The sequence below is a fragment of the Pithys albifrons genome, chromosome Z, assembly GCF_047495875.1.
Source record: "Pithys albifrons albifrons isolate INPA30051 chromosome Z, PitAlb_v1, whole genome shotgun sequence".
In the NCBI taxonomy this organism is placed as follows: Eukaryota; Metazoa; Chordata; class Aves; order Passeriformes; family Thamnophilidae; genus Pithys; species Pithys albifrons.
In genome coordinates, this window is record NC_092497.1 from 12009620 (window position 1) to 12030873 (window position 21254).

General features: G+C 38.3%; 1 protein-coding gene across 2 annotated transcripts; it reads right to left on the reverse strand.

The window, feature by feature from the left end:
- Positions 1-333: 333 nt before the first annotated feature.
- Positions 334-15302, reverse strand: C1QTNF3 (C1q and TNF related 3). 2 transcript variants are annotated; one of them, XM_071580121.1, is made up of 6 exons: positions 15134-15302; positions 9880-9991; positions 7533-7687; positions 4007-4136; positions 3200-3299; positions 334-2115 (listed from the first exon to the last, which is right to left on the reverse strand). In XM_071580121.1, exons 1-6 carry the CDS (start codon positions 15215-15217, stop codon positions 1956-1958), a joined length of 741 nt encoding a protein of 246 aa, XP_071436222.1. In that variant the 5' UTR covers positions 15218-15302; the 3' UTR covers positions 334-1955. The 2 variants fall into 2 exon arrangements, with proteins under 2 accessions (XP_071436222.1, XP_071436221.1); XM_071580120.1 differs by having other exon boundaries at positions 14930-15302.
- Positions 15303-21254: the final 5952 nt, after the last annotated feature.

A 21254-nucleotide genomic window follows, 5' to 3' on the forward strand; every position in this document is an offset into this window, starting at 1 on the left:
AGCTGGAAATTAGTGTATGTCTTACAGTTTCCAAGTGCTTTATTCTGACCAAAATGGATTAAAATGGCCACATAATAAAGGAAAATTAAATCCCCCATGAAAACCTTGGGGATTTAAATTTTATATATAGGTGTGTGTGGGTTTAAATAGATATATACACACACATGTAAAATAAATAGAATGAAACCTTTAATGCTGACTTTCTCCCATTCAGCAGCAAAATGAATGTCTAGAAGAAGCATGTAAAGAATAACATACCTCCTTAGTCTCCACATGGTAAGGTGCTTCGTAAACATAAATATAAACAAATAAGTATAGTTTTGTAACCATTAACCTTTATTGAATAAATGAATGTTTTACAAAGTATGCTTATTCAAATAACACGGTCTCAGGTTTTGAAAATCTATGTGGTGCAAACCTGACAAAAGTTCATAAAGAAATTATAAAACTCATCAGTCAATATTTTCAGTGGTTGATGCATAAAACTAAAAAATCACAAGTCATAATCATCAAGTATCAACATGCATTTTTCTTCATATGATGTGGTTACATACGCTAGGAATGTGTACAAGGACATACCAATTCATAGGGCAGATTTTGACTCATTTCATCTATTGTTGCGCTGCTGATATCTGCATCCACTATAAAAGAATTAAAAATAAATGTTTTCCTAACCCCATGTTCTTGTTATACACTAATGGCACGTACTCTCTCTTAAAATGGAATTTATGTTTCATTAGCTTATGTGTGGGAAGCCAAAATGGGCAGACAATACATTCAAATTTCAGTATTGACTTTGGTGCTGACTCCAATGAAAAGAAAATAGGTAGACAAAATTTCAGGTACCCAAATTTTGAATAGGTCATGACAAATGTTAGTGCTGAAGAGTGGCCCAATTTACTGGGACCAGAACTTCTGAGACAGACAGCATTTGCTTTCCCCCTTTAAATACTGAACTGGATTAGCTGCTGCTTCTTTTCAATGTCTTTTCCTGAAATACTGGTTCTTGGAAGGCTGCTAGGAAAACTGTATCAACAACTTCACTGTAAAGTAAATATGCAATATTATAAAGTACATCCTTCTAAAAGAGCTCCAGACACCACAAAGCTTGTGTTTCTCTGTGCTGTTGGCATATCCTGAGTTCTCTAGTGTATATGCTTCTGCTTTGACATGCTGCATTCAGTTACATCAGATTTTAAAAGTTTTAAGGCTAGGAGAAAACTTTAACAGTTCCCCTGCCTGATCCCCTTCACACTACAGACTAAATTACCTTAGCTTCAAGCAGTTAATCAGGCAAAGACTACTAATACTCTTCTTTTAAGAGAGAGAGTAAGCATAAATATGTGCTAAAAATCTGTGAAAAATGACACCAGATACATCCTCAGAGATTTGAGATGGAAATGCAATAAACCTGAATCATTGACAACTTTATTTTCACATTTTTTACTTCTGTTTGAGCAGTTCATTCTAATCCAGTACAAACTTTTTCCCTTAGATCTGGTCACAACTGAGCCTGCTTATAATATATTCAGGCCTGTGTCCATAATGCAAACTTAAATGAAGATATAATAAGAACTGAATAAATGATTAGAAAAACTTGAATCAAGTATTCAATTCCTGAGATATACTTAATTAAAATATGTTTATAGACAAAATTGACTTTACTGTGTAAACTGCTCTCTAAATTTTGTAAACTCTATTTCCTTTGTTTTTCATTCACTTTGGGCAAAAGAGAATAGCAAGATTTAGTGATTCAATAGGTGCAACCCAGATGACAATACGTATTCTGTGACTGTGTCAGCTACTCAATGTATTCATCTCTGATACACAAATAGCAACCCATTGCATTAAAATAAGCCTCTAATGTTCTAATGTTATTTCACAGCCCAGTGAAAAATACCAGTTCCAAAAAAGATGTTTCCTCATATAAACATCTATTGAGTAGTTTCTTTTTTTTACTTGGTTTCAAAAAGAAGAAACCCAGCAAAGGTGGAGAAGCGTTGATGGTCCCCATGGAGGGCTCCATTTCCCATTCGCAGCCAAACTTCATCTCCCTTGGCAAGTTTTAGGACTGCACTGTTTCCTGAAGTATCTGCTTTCCCTTTGGATTCATAGCTAAGGATGAATATTTTACACAAGTTAGCTTTTTCTTTCTCAATAATGATCAAGCAAACAGCTTTTTAATAAAGTCCAAGAAAGTACATTATTATCCTGAGCAAAACTTCCTTGAAAGGTTTGCCAACAATTTTTTCATTTTTATAAGGGAATTTTGGAAACTTGCTCTGTTTGATCGCCTAGTCAAAATTTTGCACCTTACCTAATTGCATCATTTCATTCCTTTCTGGAGTTCTGGAATTTTAACATTTTCCAGGGCACAGAAACAAATTTTTTGTTTAAAATAAAACTCTGCTCATTCATCACAACACTACAGATTTCCTGTGATGGTTTTTTTCCCTTGAATTCATCCCAGCTAATTTTAAATGCCCCCAGGTCAGGAGTCTGATGTGAGCTGAGCTCCCAGCACAGGCAGTGGGCAGAGGTAGGCAGCTCACTCCATCCTGAGGCATTTCCTTGGAACATACGTGCATTTGATGTGGGCTAAACTCCTGCTTTGCATAAATGTTGGCTCCCTTTCTTTCCATCTGTTGCCTTTTCTGACATCAGTGCTTCAGGGGGAAAAAAAATTGAGCACTTTTTCTTCTGCAGTTGGGAATGAAGCGGCCTTTGGTGGTGTGCTAATGATATCAATGCCATGGAAGATCTTTGCTCATCCTTACTGCTACAATTTAAACACTTTTCAAATTTAAAGTAAATTGCTCTCCTTTCATCTTTAACAAGACTGTAACTAGTTGCTGAACATTTTGTTATTTCCTTTTTCTGACAGTCAAAATAAGGATGAAGATGTATTTTAGCAGAGTGACAGCACATTACCACTGAATTCCAACCCTGACTTGGAGTGTTAATTCCTTTCCCCTGAGTCTGAGAAACTTGTGGTAAAGGCTGAATTTTAGGTCCAGGATCTGTGGTGGGTATGCTCCATATTTACAAGTTGAAGAGGACAAAATAAAATAGTTCTTGGTTATTTTATCTAAAGAATTTCTTCAAAAAATGAAAAATTTTACATTTCTTGAAATGTAAGCAAGGTATCACAACTGTACAAACATGTTTTTGCATTAAAATTGCCTGGTTTTTCACTTACCTGTATAAACTGAACACTGTATTACCATTATGCATCAGGTACACATACACCTCCTCCACATCTTCATGTTTCATCATATTGAAGGTGAAGAAATACACCCCTGAAAAGGTTACCAAATACAACATATTTGCTTCATAGAAGGAGGTAATCATGCTGCAGATTTGTGCTTCTTAGAAAATGTAACAGCTGAGGACAAAACTGCCTTCCAGTTGTCAGTAGGTATTTTGCTTCTGCTTACACTGTTCCAAAATCTAATTAATTTTAATTCCATGTATGGCAGGGGTTGTTCTTCCTGCACAACAGCTGCTAAGATGTGGGTTTGATGCAGCTGAAAAGCAACCCAGGAAGAGCTGGAATGCCTCATTTCCAGCCACACATGTGTAGCAGGTCAGCTCACAGCTGTACTGGCATGAGGGAAGATGGGACTGAAGAGAATGACTGGAGGCAGAAGGTGGAGGAGGCAACTGTGTAGATGCTGCTGCTGCAACATCGAGGCCATGGTTCTCTCATCACAGTGGATGAAAGGCTAAAGGCCACAGCAAAGCAGACTGTCCTGCCCCCCTCACCAGGTCTGGTCATGTCTTTTCTCCCTGCCTTTGTGTGAGCACTAGTCTCACTGGCTGGCAAGACCTCTCTTCACTTGCTCAGTTTTCAGTTCATTTTCCCAGAAAGTAGGTAGCAAGAGCTATGCTGAGCAAACCTCATCAGTGCCTTGTGCAAAGGCAGTTAATTAGTGTCTTTTCGTTATTGACCACACTTCTTCCTATAGCTCCAAGAACTGCATTATTTTGTTTTGCAAATGCTTACCATTCACTGGAGCACCAAATCTCCCAGTCATGACATCAAAAAAATTCCCAACGTTGGTTTCGACGCTACTGAAGATGATCCCACTGTTCTGGTTGCTGAAGTGAGTAGCCATCGAAGCCATGAATGCAACCTGCAAAAATCCACTTCTTATTCAGGAGGTTGTTCATGAAAAGCACATGTGTAAAGCAATCAGCTACAAGGTTTTTTTCCTGTATTTGCAGTCTGTTTATTTTCCTGACAGAGATGTTCTTCTAGGTCTTGCTCCAAGGCCAATAAACTCCAGTAACAAAACTCCCATTGAATGAAACTGGAAGAGGACTAGGCTTCTTAATTCAATTGGACTATTCATGACTGTAAAGTAAGTGTATGGTCAAGCGTTTGCAGTTCAGAACCTTCATTTTTGATTTTATTTACTTTTAAGTCTCTCTAAGTGGGATGATGCAACAGCAAAATGGTTTTGAAACAGATGGTGTTTCTGACAAATGTGTTTTATATAGTTTTTATATGTTCCCCAATGCATTTACAGTGGTTATTGATTTTAATTGAATGTGTGAAAATAAATAATGTTTGGTAAAGTTCATACAGATCAGTGTTTCTTGCTAACTTCTTTAGAGATGCATTAAGCATTTTTATTAAAGGTCCTCTAGAAGTGCAGCTGCCGGGACACAACATCCAGTGCTTTTCCTCTCTTATCAGTTGCCCTCAGTCATGAAAACAGAGGGTGGTGGAAACCAAAAGAGGAAACTAAGAAAATGAGAACTGTGCTTCAACTTCATGGTTCACTTCTTGTCATAGAAAATGTTTCACAGGAAGCAGTGCAAAATGTCTTGCATTGGACCACTCAAATTACCCTCAGCAAGATATCAGGGAATGGCCCTGCCAGCTTGCAAAGCAAGGGACAGGGATAATCTTTTCTGTGAGTGTATGATCCCCTCCCAGATCTGACTGTCATTAAATGCAGTACAGGCAGAATTGCTGAACTTTCTTGCCATGAGCTCACATTAAGTCTTAATCTATTTATTTCTATCTCAACTTCTTACATGACAAGTATTCAATTGCAGTTGTTACTGTGCATCTCAAAAATGACATTTTTTGTGGCATTCCAGCTACACTGGTATTTGAAGAATAAAAAGCCATCCCAAACTTCTTTTGATTTCAGATTCAAATGAGAACAAAACCAAAACAGACAATCAAATACAAGTTTGGATCCAACAACGTAAATCATTAGCCATCTGTTCAGAAATTTAAGGAGCTCCATATGTGAGCTGAAAGTTTGGCCTGATTTTCCTTATCCCTGCATGGATGCATTTTCTATGATGGCACATTGTTAACATCTTGCTTCTCAGCCAGGATCACATCAAAGTTCATCAGGTGTTAAAGAAAAGCAGCTGCAGTAGCAGCTTGATGGAATTTATTGCTTTTTGTCTAGATTCCATTTCACAATCTCTTTGACCCTAAGCTACTTTTGTTGGGTGGATCAGAAGAGCTGAAAAAGATGTCCTTTCTCCCTAGGTCTCATTTTGAAGGAACAGATCAGTACGGATACACCAAGTTTTCCAAAATAATCCTGTACCTATAACAGTATTGTATTCAAAAATGTTGTCTCCTATACCTTAAGCATGATGTTAACAAGAAATAACATTCTATACTGCAAGAATTTTTAAACACATCTGTTAAAGCAGTGATGGAATTTTATTTAGAAATAGGTATTACAATACAAGCTTTTGTTATTCACCCTCTTTCATTATTCAGTTTTATGTAAAGTACTACTGTTATCTTTATGTAAGAAAAAAGTAGTGATAGTTCGTTTTAAAATTGCAGAAGAATAATCCACTATTTTTTGAAATTGTTTTTATTGTGAATTGTATTCTGTGCAATTATCCCATCTTCATGCAGCCTAACATGGGGAATTCAAACATACACAATGCCAAGAAATACAAAATTATTTTTCCACACTGCACCTGTTGATTGTACTCTTGATTTTGCTGTTAATTTTCATGCCTTTTATGAGGGTAAAAAACATATGTGAATGACTGTCATTTGGAAACAGTGTCCTTTAGTTAAGAGGTGTATATCTGTAAATAAATCAGAACTTCCATTGTCTCTGCATTCAGAGGTTTTCCATATTGTCCTTTCTGTGGTGAATTTGGCTTGGGGGTACAAATCAGACCAAGGCTAAGTCACTTCCATTGAAGTGTTTGTGTGAGTGAGGATGGTTTTGGAGTTCTGTATACTCTCTGATGTCTGAAGTACCATTTGCCCAAAAGCAGTAGTGACTGTCAGATTTAGCCAAGTTGCTCTTCTAGATCCTCAGAAATTATTATGGGAACTTAGATGCTTCTTTCACATGTGGGTTCTCTGGAGCTGAATCTGACTGCCATCACTTGCCCACTGAAATGCACCCAGTACCATCGGAAATGCTTTAGGATTCCCCATGCTGGCCAGATGACAGTGGCCTACAAAAGCTCCCTCCCTAGTGAAAGCTCGAGACCAGGAGCAATGTATCTCAATTGCTTGCTATGGATCTCAATCTTGCCTTTAGCACCTTAGCTGCACTACTTTATAGAGACAGTCAAGTCTTCCTGCTGTTGCAGATGTTTCTACCCCATGATATACAGAGTGGGCAAGTCATTAAAATCCCCTTGGCAACAGCAACCAAGGGTCTTAAGTTATCCAAATGCCATTTACTTTTGGTTGCTTTCAGAACAGGATGACATCACCTCTCTACTGTACTGCTTGTATATATATATATATGTATATGTGCATACACACACACACACACACACACACACACATGCTCTCTGCTGTCTGCCAGATTCCTGGGCTATGAAGAAGTTCTAATGCAAAAGCTATGAGATTATACTAACACAGTGCTGAGCTCAACAACCCAGGCTTGAACCCAAGTTTTACTGCTCATCTGGCTTTTGGACTGTTCATTCATAGGCAGAACCTACATGGCCCCCAACATATTTAAGGCACCTAGAAATATAAATATACAGGTAACTACTGAGGGGTATTTCTTAAAACTAGAGGACTCTGTCTGCCCTCAAAGGTTTTGAGCCCATACTTTGAGAAGCTAGATACATATGCTTCTGAGAATGTCACAAAGCCTGCCTGTCCTGAGAAGCGTGAGTGACTCCTTTAATCTTTCATATGCTGTAGGAAGTGCAATTATTTATGTGATACAGCTTCGTAGAAAAATGATAGCCCTGCAATTTCCCTTCAATAACCCAGATACTGGCTTTTTGCCCTCAAAGAGAAGCATATATGTTTCCTCCTGCCCATTTCTTTGCTGGATTCTTACTCTAAGCTGGATTCTTACTCTAAAGAAAGATTAAACCTTTTCTTTTCCAGGAAGATCTGGCAGAGCACATTTGTTCATCAAGACAATGGCTATATGCCTCTTACAATATTAATTTACAGGGGAATTTTCTTCTTAAATATGCTCCAGTAGTAAGGTGTTTTTCAGTGAAGGAAACCATAACCTGAGATTTGCTGGAGCCAACATAAGCCAGAGATTTTGTACCTGTAGCTCTGGGGGAATCCCAGGGTAACCTTTCTCGCCTTTGGGTCCATGATGGCCACGCTCTCCTCTTGGTCCCATGTCTCCTTTGTCTCCCTTCTCACCTTTGGCTCCTTCCTGACCAGTTGCTCCATTATTTCCATTGTTTCCATGATTTCCTGAAAGGAAACAAAGCTTTCTGTTTAACTGAAATAATTTAATATATTTTAACAGATTAGTGTGACAGAGTCCTCTTCCACCCATTTGAACTACATCTAGTCTTCAGTACCACAAATGCCAGACTGAACTGTGAGGGATAAATAACAGCTTGTGTGCTTAAGCTGAAGATGAAGTGTTTGCTGGGCAAATTTCCAGAAGAAAGCAGATTGATGTTTAAGAGTTAACCCTCATGCTGTCTTAGTGTTGCTGTATAACCTGTTGTTGTCTCAAGTCATTGCTTTTTTGGGGAGATGTGCAAGAAGACCTCAGCAGATGAGAGGCTCAAGGAAAGTGAAAGCCACTGCCTACTGGTAGCCTGCATAAGCACTCTTGCTTTTGTGTTAAAACTTATTTCCTGGCAATTTAAGTGAATTATGGTAGGATAAGATGATCTTGAATAGCATTTTACTATCTTCAAAACACATCCACACAAATGAAGAATGGTTGTAGCCTTAAACTAGCTATGTGACCTATCTGTGCCAAAAACCAGAGAGTGTATTCTCAGGGTGCTGGTTAGCTGGAAGGCATTGATGATTGTGTGCTCCTAGATTTAAAGAGGGACAAAATTTTCATAATTAAGCTTTTCTGAGATGGCTTATTGTAAAAAGACTCATTATAAATCATATTGCTCCTTCTGCAGTATTACTTGCTTCCTGGTGTTTACTGAGGAAATTACTGAACAAATGTCTATGCAACTGACAGAATTTTAAAGTTGGCTAGAATTACTGAGCAATTATTATGCCTCCTGCAGCAAAAGCCTGATCTTTCAACTCAGGGGATTAATTAATGTCATCATTATTCTAATTCTACCTGAATTGAAATTAGTTCTTTTTAACTCGTTCTTTGATTAGTCTCTCTGGTTATAGAATAGTGTTGTTTGAGATCAAATCTGATGATGAAATGATTTTTCAGAGTTTTTGTATTGAGAAACAAATACTTCAAACAAAGATGATAAATGATGGAAGAAATGCGTATTCTTGTTTGGATAGAGGAATCTGTAACTTAAAAATATCAAGAATGATCCTGTATGTAAAGCCAGAACTAATTCTTTACCAGTTCAGAACAGAAGTCTGCAAGCAACATTTGATTCAATCCAAGGGAAAAGCAGCTGCTGTTGTTCCCCTTACAAGCACAACAACACTCAATATAGCAGATGAAGGAGACAGAGAAATTACAGAGTGTAGAAGGTTGCTTGCAGCCACATGTTTGTGGCATCCTGTGGTGGTAAGAAAGTGGGACTTAGATACATGAGGAAAGGACTAGGCTGGTGTCCCAGTAAGTCCAGTGCAGCCTTAAAAATGTGGGTCTAATATAAAATCATGTCCTGCTTCTAGGAAGTCAACAATTTATGAATAAATAATGGGACATTAAATTGCATTTTTACTGTAATAACAGAAGTACAAGCTTTTGAAGATGAGACAAGTCTGTTGGTCAGTAGTATGTTCGGTTACATTATACATCTGCTTAAAAGTGGTGATTTTCAAATCCCTGAAGGTAGCTGCTGTAGCAAAGTTAACTCAACATACAACTAACTTCTTCCTTCTCTAGGTTCTTCTATTTCCATACCAGTTATCAGATCAAAGTATACACTTCTTGTGTATCCTCTTCTTCTGTGGGCATTTTTAATGAGGAAAAAGTAAAAAAAAAAAAAGAAGAGGTTGTTTTTATTATGGAAGACAAGATGAAAGAAGGAAATGAAAGAATTTCTATGAGAGAATAAAAACATGTGTGTCTCTGTAAAATATTAGCTAGCAGTGTGCTAGATGAAGAAAAACTCTTGAGTATGACACAACAACACAACTGGATATACAAATGTGATCAGAATAATGAACTCCAGGGAACAAGTTCTTCCAACTTTAATGGAAGTTACATACTGCTTTTAGAAGAGAGACCATCTTGCCCTAGAAATGTAATAAGATTACTTTAGTATGAATTTATGAAAGCTAAATTTTAATGACAAATAGGTTTTTAATGGAAAATATGTTTGGAATATAACTGAATATATGTCTACCCAGAAATTACAGAAAAACTTACTGCTCAATCTGTCCCCAAATACTTATGTTTGAACCATTCACTGGTATTTCATGGAATAGCCTGTAATTTATAGCCTGCAATTTGACTGATCAAAAAATTAATTAAACTTCAACTTTACCTGGCATCCCAGGGGGCCCAGGAGGTCCTGGGGGCCCTTGGTAGAGTCGAACTCCAAAGTCACCGCGGCAGCAGGAACTACAGTCTGGATTCTGTGGTCCAGGCTGGGGGGGCTAAGTGCACAAAACCAAGATTTAAGTAGCTCATTCATGGGGGATATCAATCTTATGCATATTGGTTACAGGGTCTTCATTATGTATTCTCTGTTTATATACTTAGTAAGTTTTCAAAACACTTCTTATCTGGGCTGAAATCTCTCATGCTGGTGTTGTCTCTGCAGATGTTATTTTTGGAAGTTTTAAGGGAATAGCTCTTGAAGTGTTCTAAGAGCTATATGAATATTAAAAAAAACCAACTTATCCCATCAAATAATGAATGGTTTGAAAATAAAATAATACCAAGTAACAACATTTCAGTGAATATTTCAGTTAGATTCCCATCTTGAGTCCATATTTTAACTGACCTTTGATGAGAAAGAAGCTTATGTACCCAAAAGAGATATTAATAAATTGTGTAGCGCACTCCTGCTCATGGGACCCAGACCTGCGTATTTACAGGCTACCAAAGTTAAGAGAACCTAAAAAAATACCAAGGTACAAGACAAAAATTTGAACTTACCACAACACATGTATTAGGGGCTTTTGACTATTTGTAGAGGTAAATGTGTGACTATGAAAACCTATTTACATGCTGAAATTAATACAGCAGCATAAATCAACTAATGAGTTTATTATACACAGGTAAGCTACTAGAGTAATAGTTAATAATACTTTTAAAAGTGCTTTTCTTTTCCATATTATTGTCTTTATACTAATGGAGTCACATTCAATTCTGACAGAATTTCATAACTGGGCTCTTGTGATGGCTTTGTCATCACTAATCTTCCAGTGAATCAGCTGAGGTAGAGGACCAGGGTTTGATTTCATTTCTCTACCTTCTCTTTATTTGTCCCTCTTTCTTTCTTTTCTCCTACAAGTCTTTGCTAGAATCCTGAGATACAAATCTGCAGTTCTTGAAATCTGAAGAGGGATAATCACATGAATGCAACTACTACTATTCTCTCATAGCTTCACTATTTTTCTTCCCTTTCTTTCCCCTCATCTTTATCATTGTCAAATTATTTGCCTACCACAGACTTACTGGTTTAGTGGCAGCAAGTGAGCCTCTAATGGGATGGGAACTGTCAAACGAACACAGAGATGTGCATATTTCTTGCCCTCAGTGTCATCAGCTGAAACTTCATCTGAAACACTGACACCTTCTGCCTGTGTTTTGAACAATACCAGGCACATTTCCTGAATTCATTAATTTCAGAAGGCTTTGGAGTTTATGGATACAGAAAACACCTTTCATGCCACCACCAAAATACTGCAACTCCTCCAGTGAGACAGATGCCTGCTCTTTCCAGCTGTAGCCAATGATGGAAGTTACCATGGAAATAAATACTGATTAGACAGCTAAACAAATATCTTTCATATTCAAAGAGTTATGGAAATGTTAAGACTTGCCAATGGGCAGAAGGGCTTCATATTTATGGGGTTTGATCAAGGCTATGCTTTTTAGCTTAATTCTGGACAAGCTCTATACTTTCAGAGAAAAATGAGTTCTGCCTCTTGGACTGTCTGTTCCTAGAGAACCTGTTTGTATTTTTCTTGCTGGTTTTTCTCTCCTAGTTGTTATGAAGAACATAAGTGACAATCATCCAGTATGGTTTTTAATTTTCCTATTATGAGAAAATAAATAGTCCTACTTTCAGCTCCTTTTCAGTCCTTGAAAGGAAACCAAATACAAGAAGACTGGAATTGTGTAAGCGTTTTATACCCCCTAAAATAATTATGTTGATTGTTGCACTGAGTTTAAAATATCTAGCTTTTCTTAGATAGTGCTTCATATTCATGTTAAATGGGAAGACAAACTATAGACACACCTGTGAAGAGCAAATAAGTCATATTAACCTGGAATTATCCAAAGACTTAGAACTGTGGATTGTAGGTGGGAGAAGACCTGAACCCAGCAAAGTGGGCTGCATGTGAGACTTTCTCTGTGCTGGTGTGATTTGTCTTTTTCACCCAATGCACTGAAATCCTAAACAACATTATTAGCTAACCAGGTATGTTATCATAAAATAGATATTGGTGCTGGTCATAACCACGTGCTATTTGGCATTACCTTGAAAAAAGCTCAACAGGCTCTTATATATGAAAGGAGAAAAGTCCTGCTAGTCTGGTTGTATGCAAACTGTTCCACTTATTTCAAAATAACTACTTATGCAAGTCATAACGCAATATTAACTTACTATCTTTACTTTTAACTAGGAGGAAAAAATTGTTCACCATCAGCTGCCAAGGACAGTGAATATTTAGGGTACTCTTTGTTCTCTAAAAAAAAGAGAACTTCATGAAGAGTACATTTAAAGGAAACTAAAGTAAAAGTATACCCAAGTGTGACGTAGAGATTAATTACAATCTACTTGCCAAAGGCATTCTATGTAGCTATTTGTGCATAAATTTTATCACACAATGAATCTCTGGCTTTTCTCTCAGAACATAAATATGATTTAGGAGCTCATGAAGTGCATCTGCCACATTGATATCCTAATATAGATAGAAAACTGGAAATATTTCTGAAGTTATTCGCTGAATATCCTACGATTTACTATGTAGGAAAAATTTCTAAGCAACAGATGCTCTGTCAAATTCCCTTAATTTAAAACTGTGAACAAATCGTAACTGGAATCCCAGCCCTTTTCCACTTCCTGATTAATTTTATGAGTTTCTGTTTTATTGTCTAAGACAATTCAGAAAATAAGTAATGTACTTCTACCATTCTTGGCTTCTGTTCTGGGTGTAAAATAGCATGTCTCTGTGGGCACTAAGGCCCTCCATACCCTTTCTCTAAGCAAACAAACAAACAAAAGTTGCCAGAATTCATAGTAAAACACCACTTGGCTGAGGAATATCTAAAGATTTTCAAAGAACAACCTGAAAATGCAATATGATCTGTCATGGCTCCCCCTAGTCACTAAAAGTTCTGCTTGAGAAATGCGTATGATATTTTATGGAAGTTTACAGCCATGTGGAAACTGGCCTTGAACCCAGTGCATTCAAAATAATAGCAAAGACAAATGCTGTTGTCCCTGTTCCACAACAGAGAATGGGTCCTTTAGACCACTTTAATAAGAGGATAAAGTTCTCCAGGCTAAATTCTCTCTAGCTGGGTAAAGCAACTCCACCTAAACCAACCCGGAAAGTAGGAACTTATGGATTGAATAGTTTTCATATAGCTCAAGGGGAAGTGACAGATTTGTCATGAATTAAAACATATCCATGCCACCTTTGTTGTTCCTCTGCCCAGTAATTCCTGGAGTCTGGAAGTGGAAAACACTTATTACGTAAGCCACTCTGTGATTGATTATCCCTGTCTTGCATCTGTTAGTGCTCCATTTCATTCCAGTAAGCCAAAAATTGCATCATTTCCCCAGAAATGATTGCTTCTTACAGAGGGTCTGGCAGGTAAGTGACTGCCATCAGATGTGCTCGGACTTGCCGGGCTCATTTTTATTTTCACAGCCCCTTCCCCCAGCAGGCAACTCCAAACATGTTGCATTAAACTTTCTGATAAGAGACACGTGCACCCCAGACACAGTGCTATTTTCTGTGAGGGAGAATTTGACCCCTATGAAGTTATAATTTTGTATTAAATCCTGAAATTATGAATTAAATCTGATATTATATTAAGTTAAAAAGGAATCTTCTTACATAACAATTGTACATAGTCTGTAGTGTGCAGCTGTAGAGAAGTCTGCACACACTTGCTGGCTCTTTGAACTGTATACTTGATGTTTTACACTGTTTATATACTGCAAGTGTGATTTAATATGCCTACAGTTAAATATCTATTTTACTGAAAGCACTTGAGGAACATTTAACTCCAGCGCAGGAAGTACAAAATGCAAAGCACTATAAAATTTAAATACAGAGAATACAGAGATGTATTAAACCTACTCCCATATTTGGATATGTTTCAGTTCTTCAAGCCTAGAACAGGATTAAAATCAAATCTCTTATTTGCTTATCATGATACAGGCTATTATTCAACACTTGCCTGCGTGTTCTTGATTTTAGCCATTCAAAGTATCATAGTTTTATCTAAAAGAGTTTTAAAAAACCCAAATGATAAAAGATGAACTATACAGGATTCAAACATTTGTATCAGCTAGAGGAATAAAACGCTCATGTTCTTGCTGCTTCTGAAAAACGTTGTTAAGAAAAAAGCTGCATTTGGGTGGAATTTTGTTTTGCCTAGTGCTAGAAAAAGCTTCACTTCTGCCCTTCAGATTTTTTCTTTGAAATTTTAACTGTGCTATTTTATATATAAAGTTATAACATTTTCCCTTTGATGTAAGCTGATGATATAGTATGTAAAGTGACATGAAAAGCATAAAAAGATTCCCAGTTTAAAAGACAGATACTGCAGATTATTTAGAATTTCACTGTCTTTTTCTTCTGAAACTCTCAAGTTGATATATATTATTAAATCTACTTATTACATTAGTATCTGGTTTTTTTCAAGCTACTCCTTAGAATAACATTTCTGAACAGTCAAAATTTCATTATGTTTGTCTTGAGCTCCAAAAAATACAGATTATATACATAATTTTCAAGTAAAGTTACTCTCTGCTAATTGAATCTTTTTAAATACCTCTAGAAATTCTGTAATTTTCTTTCACATCCACATGAGTTAGCAGATTCTAAAACTTTAATATTTTAAATAAGTAATACCTTGGGATAATTAAGAGGCTATATATCAGAATATATGATTTCACAGTTTCAACAGAACAAAGGGCTGCTGTGTATGTTGAAATCAGTGTCCCCAATCACTGCTGGCTCTAACAGCTCATTAAAAGATCCTATAAAGCAACCCAGCAGGATACAGATCAATGTACACAGCTTTAATAAAAACTATTTCATAAATATATCACTAATAATATTAGCAAAAGAAAAAAATCTCATTAGCTTTAAAGATATCTTTAGAAGATTAATTCAGAGTACCTGGACTCTATCTGAGGTAGTCAGTTCTACATCATCTACCTCTGGTATCAGGACCTTTTGGTCTGTAGAAGTGCTATTATCAACAGTCCACTCTATAAGTTGAGTCCGCTGTTTCAATATTTCCCTGCTTCTGGAATCTTTAGGACCAGTCTGGTGGTGACTTTGCAATATTTTGGCCACTGGTTTATAAGATCTTCTGCTCACCTCCATGTATTCATCTTGACACAGGCAAAATGGAAGAAAAAATAAAGCCAGGAGATGCCAACTGATGAAATCCTTCTCTGCCATGATATTAAAAATAATTTTCCAGGAGTCCAGCAAATGTCTTGTAGAAGGAAAACCTCTTTGCTGCACCAGGAGTTATGTGGTCCTCTCAGCTTTTCCACTAGTAAGCCTGGCACTGAGACCAGTACCAGGTTTTATACGGTTGCATGCAATAAATAAAACTAAAAATGCCAAAGTGACAGGATCCTTCTTCCAAAATCAGTCATGCTCCTTTAAACAAACCAGGCATTATTCACCACTTCACCACCACAAGGAAAATTGATTTGTATGCTGGAAATGACCACAGCATTTAATGGACTCCTGTGGTTCCTATTTGGGGGCATTAAAAAATGTAGCACCTTTCCTTTGGCATGTTTTTGTTTAAGTGTGAAAAAATGTGATGGAAATGGAGAACATGTGGCTAATAGTTTACACTCCTTGATTAGACATGGAAGGGCTGTGAATTCACACTCTTAAATGTCTTTTGGACACAGTCACCTTTCTTATTTGCCAGGAAATTCATACACACAACTGCGTCAGCCCAGTCCAAAAAATCCTTCCAAAAGCAATTAGGAAACAAAAGCACAAGAGGAGATTTTGCATATGATCCTGACCCAATGGCTGTTTCTGACTACTCTTTTCATTCACTAAAAGAAAAATATTGAATTTCTGTCAGTTGGCCAACACTGGAAGGAGACTGGGTAAGTAGCTTTGAAAAACTGGGTTGAATTCAGATTCACAGAGCCCCATTTCTCAGCATTAGTTCAACATACTCAGTCAGGCAATATTTTTTCCCTTGAGTTCTAACATTTTCCTAAATGCAATTGCCAAACCAAGTTTTATATTTTTGCTGCCAGGTAAATATTAATTTACCAGGGTCTATTTCAGACTAAAAGAATCAAATTATATATGTATAATAACAATAATAATATCCTTATTTTAGTTAATGAACCACCCACTAGTATTCTCTAGAGAGCCATAACTGCAGGATACAGTTCTGCTTACACATCCACATGCACACCCAACCTTCCCAAGAGCAAGTAGCTCCTTGATCTGTGAGAAACTGCACCAGTGCAAGTTTATAGCAACACCACTGAAGCCATCAGTGCCAGGAATGATCCTTGACCATGCAATGTGATGGACTGGCTCATACTGAAGTTGTTCAAAGCTGACTGCCCTGCTTACCTTATGAGTGGGGCTCCTCTGTGTCCTCTGGAGTACCCTGTAGCTCTGAAGTATCCCTCTTTTATTCCCTTTTTGGGTTTTATATTTTTCATTCCTGTTCATCTGCCTGATAAATGTGAGGGTTGAGGTGCAAGGTGCTACAGTGAGTGTTTTTAAAGCACAGTGCTGGAGTTGTATGCTCAGGGATGGGATGTGAGGGAACTGGGAGTGTCAGGAGGCTGTTGGGATGGTGATATGTGCTTCATCTCTCCAGAAGATACTCTCAGAAGCTAATGATCCAGACCTATCACTGAGGCTTCATCATGAGGAGAGACATAGTGCACTCCAGAAGACATCCTGGGAACAAACCAGGATGTCACCAACAGGAAGGCCAAGACCCACCGGTGAAATGGGGTGCTAAGTCGTTCAATAAAGTAGAAAACCTTAATCCTACCAGCATGCTACATCGGGAAATAATGACTCCATGAACACTGCTAGACAAATGAACAAGTCACATCTGCTAAAATGCCCCAATGTCAGTGACTGTAGCTGCAAGCATCTATCTGCACTCCCTGACATGTCATGGAGGTAGACAAGAGGTGTGGAGCATCTGCAGAAACTAGGCCTAGTCTTAATCCTTGTGAAATCAGAGGAAACTCTGTGTTTCACTTAAAGTCAGGAGAATAAAGTACAAACAGCAGCAAATTTCAAAGGTCCTCCTGTCAAAATTAAAGTTGAGCCCAGCAGACAGACCTATGCAGAGCTCATTCAGACCATTGTAGATGCTGGAAAGGATGTGCAACTGATGAATGCTGAATGACAGTGAGAAATTGTTTGAGTGATGGTGAGAAAGCACTCTCTGTTTCATTTTCTGCTTATTTCTGTGGGAAGAGCAGGACAAGTCACATCATGGGAGAAGACACTGACTGGAGATGAGTGGAGAGGGGTGAGCACTTTGCAGTCAAGGTACGTCTGTTTGTGGCGCAAGCACCAGGAGTTTCAGTGTTGGCCTGTGTCCAGCCACTTGCCTTGTTAATTTCCTATTCAGCAGCCTACAGAGAGGGGTCTGGGTCTGCATCACTCCCCCAAAAAGGCAATGGTAGCCCCCACAGACACATGGGGTCTGGGCTGATTCAGTGCAGGGACAGTGCTTGGGGCTACAGAAACCAAAGGCAGCCAAAGGGCTTTTTCTCCTTCAGCACCAGCCAAGTGTGTTGTAGGAGCAGAAACTCGAGGGCTAGAGGATGAATATGACCCAAGGATAAATATGACTGACTTGTCTCAGCAACAGCCTCAGAAGCAAGGGTGGTTCCTGGCTATCTTAGCCCACAGCCTTGCCAGACAGAGCTGCATCTCCTTGCTTCATGCTTTTGTTGTATTTTTAGCCCCTATGCTAAAGATTTAATGGCAGAAATCTTAATTCAGTTTCAGTGAAATCTCAGATTCTCAAGCCAGATGTTGACAATCATTAAATAATACTTCATAGATTAGCTCTTGAGCCTTGTTTCAGTGTATAAATATTAATTAACTGGACAGTCTTGCAGAAGAGACTCATTAGCCTATTCTTTATGACTACCAAAAATGCTAATTTTTAAAAAATGCAAATATTCTGGTTATTTCACTGGGCAAATAGAGGTGGAAAGGAATTTACTGGTGAGTGAAGCAAGACTTTGGAAAACACAGTTCTAGATTTTGGAAGCTGCTGCCATCAAAATGGGATTTCTTTTTCAAGTAGAGAAGATTTTCCTGGTAGGAAGGGAGTTTGAAAACCTGGATTCTGTAAAATTGGGAATGACTATGAGACAAACATTAATTTTTCTTGGAACTTAATAATTTGATTCAGCAAGTGCTGGGATGGCACTGATGTTTTCGGCTGACATTAGGGCTTTCATAGCTTTCCAAACCCCATTCCAGGAGCTTCCTGTGGCAAATGTTTCAAGTGTGAGTAATGAACATCTACAGCATTCATGTCCTAAAAGAAAAAGGAATAAAACCAAAGAGATTTGGGCTTCAAAGCTGTCATCTATCATTTCATGCAAAAGCTGAAACAAGCGTGTTTCTTGGCGGCTGTGAGGAAAAAGAAAGATTCCTTCCCTTCCTCACTTAGTAATAGAGTCCACCTGGTTCCTACTCATCACTGCTCTTGTGGTTTGATGGTATGCATATTTTTTGGTTCAAACTAATAGTAGAGTTCAGACTTTGCTCTTTTATTTCCAATATTTTGAATAGAATCCCATTTGCAGAAATCTTTGCTGCCCATTATTCTGCTCTGTGCCTTCAGCAAAGAGCAGCTGTCACACAAAATCATTGTCTATAGGCAAAAACTCTGGACTCAGAAGTAAAAAGGCAGTGGAGGAACTGATTCTGGTTCTCCATTCTTGATTCCAAACAGTGAAATACACTTATTCAAACATGTAAGCTGAATCTAAAATAACAGGACATCAAAACATCAGAGCTTTGAATTAATTTTATACTACAATAAAACACTGGAAATTCTTCATGATGAAAAGGATCTGGAGATGGTGAAAGGACTGACCTGAGAGGTTTGGTGTTGTTTTTAGGTGCAAGGCTGGTGTGTGTTGCAGATATCCTGACAGTGAAAATAAAATCTGACCTACTCCCTACCTCTTTGCTATGCTTTACATGCTCTTCCAGCCTTTTTCCAGCTGAGCTTGTACATAGCTGTCATTACTTTTATCCTGTTGGTCTCTGGCAGCAAAATGTGTCTCTGCTAATCAACAGCTTAAGGTGAAGTGAAGAACACAGATCTGTTAATGTCAAATAATGAAATATCAGTTAAAATGCAATAGCTCTTGAGTGAAAGCTCCTTCCAAAATTCTCTGCAAGCAAAAACTGCCCCATAAGAAAGAGGACTCTTTTAACTATGTTGCTCATATTGGCATTGGGAAAGTGGGTTATTACCGAGGTTATTAGGTAAAATTGAAGGCCACTGTTTCAAGAGGCAACAAAATCAAATTATTAAAATAAAAATGTCCAGCACTGTTCTGCCCTTTTTCCCACTGCAGCAGCCTCAGGCAGCACCCTGAGACCTCAGCCTGGTGACTTTGAAGCCTTTCACCACTTCTCTGCTGACTACAGTGAACCCACAGAAACAGCTCAGGTGTTTTCATTGAAGGTTTCTGTGATCGGCTGTTTTTCTGCAGGAGTTTTGGTCAGTAACAGGGATTCAGGCAAAACCCACCACCATCCTCCCCAAAGGGAGCCTCCAGAGGTGTCTCACCAAGGGGAAGGCAGATTCATGGGGCTTTATGAGTGTTGTGCACCTGAAAAGGACTTCAAGTCACAGTCTGTGCACCACCATGGTTAAGTATTTTTTTCTCCTGTAACCCACTGTCACTGAGCTCTGCAGACAGACTGAGGTCTTGTCTTTCCACAGCTCTCCACCACCTCTTGGTTTGCCCAGGGAAGTACCCAGGGATTATGTGCTCCAGCAGCCCTGGACTACCACTGCTACCTCATCCCTCCATTTTGACGGCTTAAAACCATTCCACTCCCCACTCAATAGCCCTAAATTAAAGGATCTCCTAAATGAAAGGGTCACAAATAGGCAGAAAGTCATGCCTGATGCCCCAGATCCCAGCAGAGCCACAGTCCAGTTGATTCTTCAAAAAACAGCTTGGCCTCTGCCAGCTCCTCTGCACAAACTGTTGCTCCAAAATATGCACCAGAGACACATTCACTCCATCAATGCCATTTTCAAGGATCCATGACAAACTGCCTGGATCAGACAGTCGACAGTCCCAGACAGGATCGCCAGATGGTTTATCCAAGTCTCTTTCAAGCTTGAAGAAAGATTTCACAGTGCTGATAGGGCTTCAGTGATGGAACAAATAATGCAGCGTGATAAGCTTTTTCCAATGTGCAATGCATCAGTTATCCATGTCTAATTGAAGAGCCAGAGCACAGTGACTTCCAAGAAAGCAGGGTGGGGACAGAACAGACATGGTGCCAAGAAAATAGCCCTGGTCAACATTTTTGTCAGGGATGGATATCCTGGTTTGGATTAAACATGATCTAACCTGAATCTTTGGCTTCATTTTCATTCACCTTTTTTTTCTCCCACAAGTTTCAAAGTGTTTACATTTATTACTTGAAATATGCTCTTCTCTGCAATTCCTCTGCCCTGGCCAGGACCAAGAGTGTAACGGCTAAAATACCACAGAAACAACTACTCATTATCTTAACTACAAGCAATAAAGAACATCTTGTGAGAAGTCCAGTTCTGACTTCATTCCCAGTTCAAACTTTGCATGTGCAGGAGATGTGGGTAGTTCAGGTAAGACATCTGCTTTTGCATGGGCAGCCAAGAAGCAATTTCAAGCCTGCTTATTTCCAAGACTGTTCTTCTGCCCTGTGCAATGAAAGGTACAATGACAGAATGCTCTCAGTGTGCTCTTGTCTCCAGGAGAGGTTAAAGGTTTTTCAAACATTTGTCTGGGGACTGTAAGCAGAATTCCAGAGTTTATGTGACCCAATGTCACACGAATAATTTCTAAGAGTCTAGATTTTACAGAGTTTCTCAGATTCCAAAGATGTATCAAAGACATTATATCTTCAGTAAAGCAATAATATCAAGTGAAAAACAGGTTTTATATTAATGGTCAAACTCCTGCAGTTCTCCTTCCTCTACCTGGGCCCTGGATGAAAATTAACTGTGGCAGATCCATAATCTATTAACCCAGGAAGATCTAGTTACTGGGATAGTTTTTGTCTGTTTATGTCTGATTATAAAAGTCTTTGTTTTATGCATGTATTGGGACACCATCAATCAAGAGTGGGACTGCTAAGAAAATAGTAGTGCTTTAGTTTTGGATTACGACCTTCTGGTGAGCTCTGCAGAGATTATTAGGAGAAAGGTCCAAGCGCTTGCTTGTGA

What these genes read in the sequence shown, in the direction of transcription:
- C1QTNF3 (XM_071580120.1), bottom strand. Translation starts at nt 15,217, where the DNA reads ATGGCAGAGAAGGATTTCATCAGTTGGCATCTCCTGGCTTTATTTTTT. An exon ending in CTACCTCAGATAGAGTCCAG is followed by an intron (nt 9,992 to 14,929) that starts GTACTCTGAATT and finishes TTGTGCACTTAG; the next exon opens with CCCCCCCAGCCTGGACCACA. An exon ending in ATTTGGTGCTCCAGTGAATG is followed by an intron (nt 3,300 to 4,006) that starts GTAAGCATTTGC and finishes TAACCTTTTCAG; the next exon opens with GGGTGTATTTCTTCACCTTC.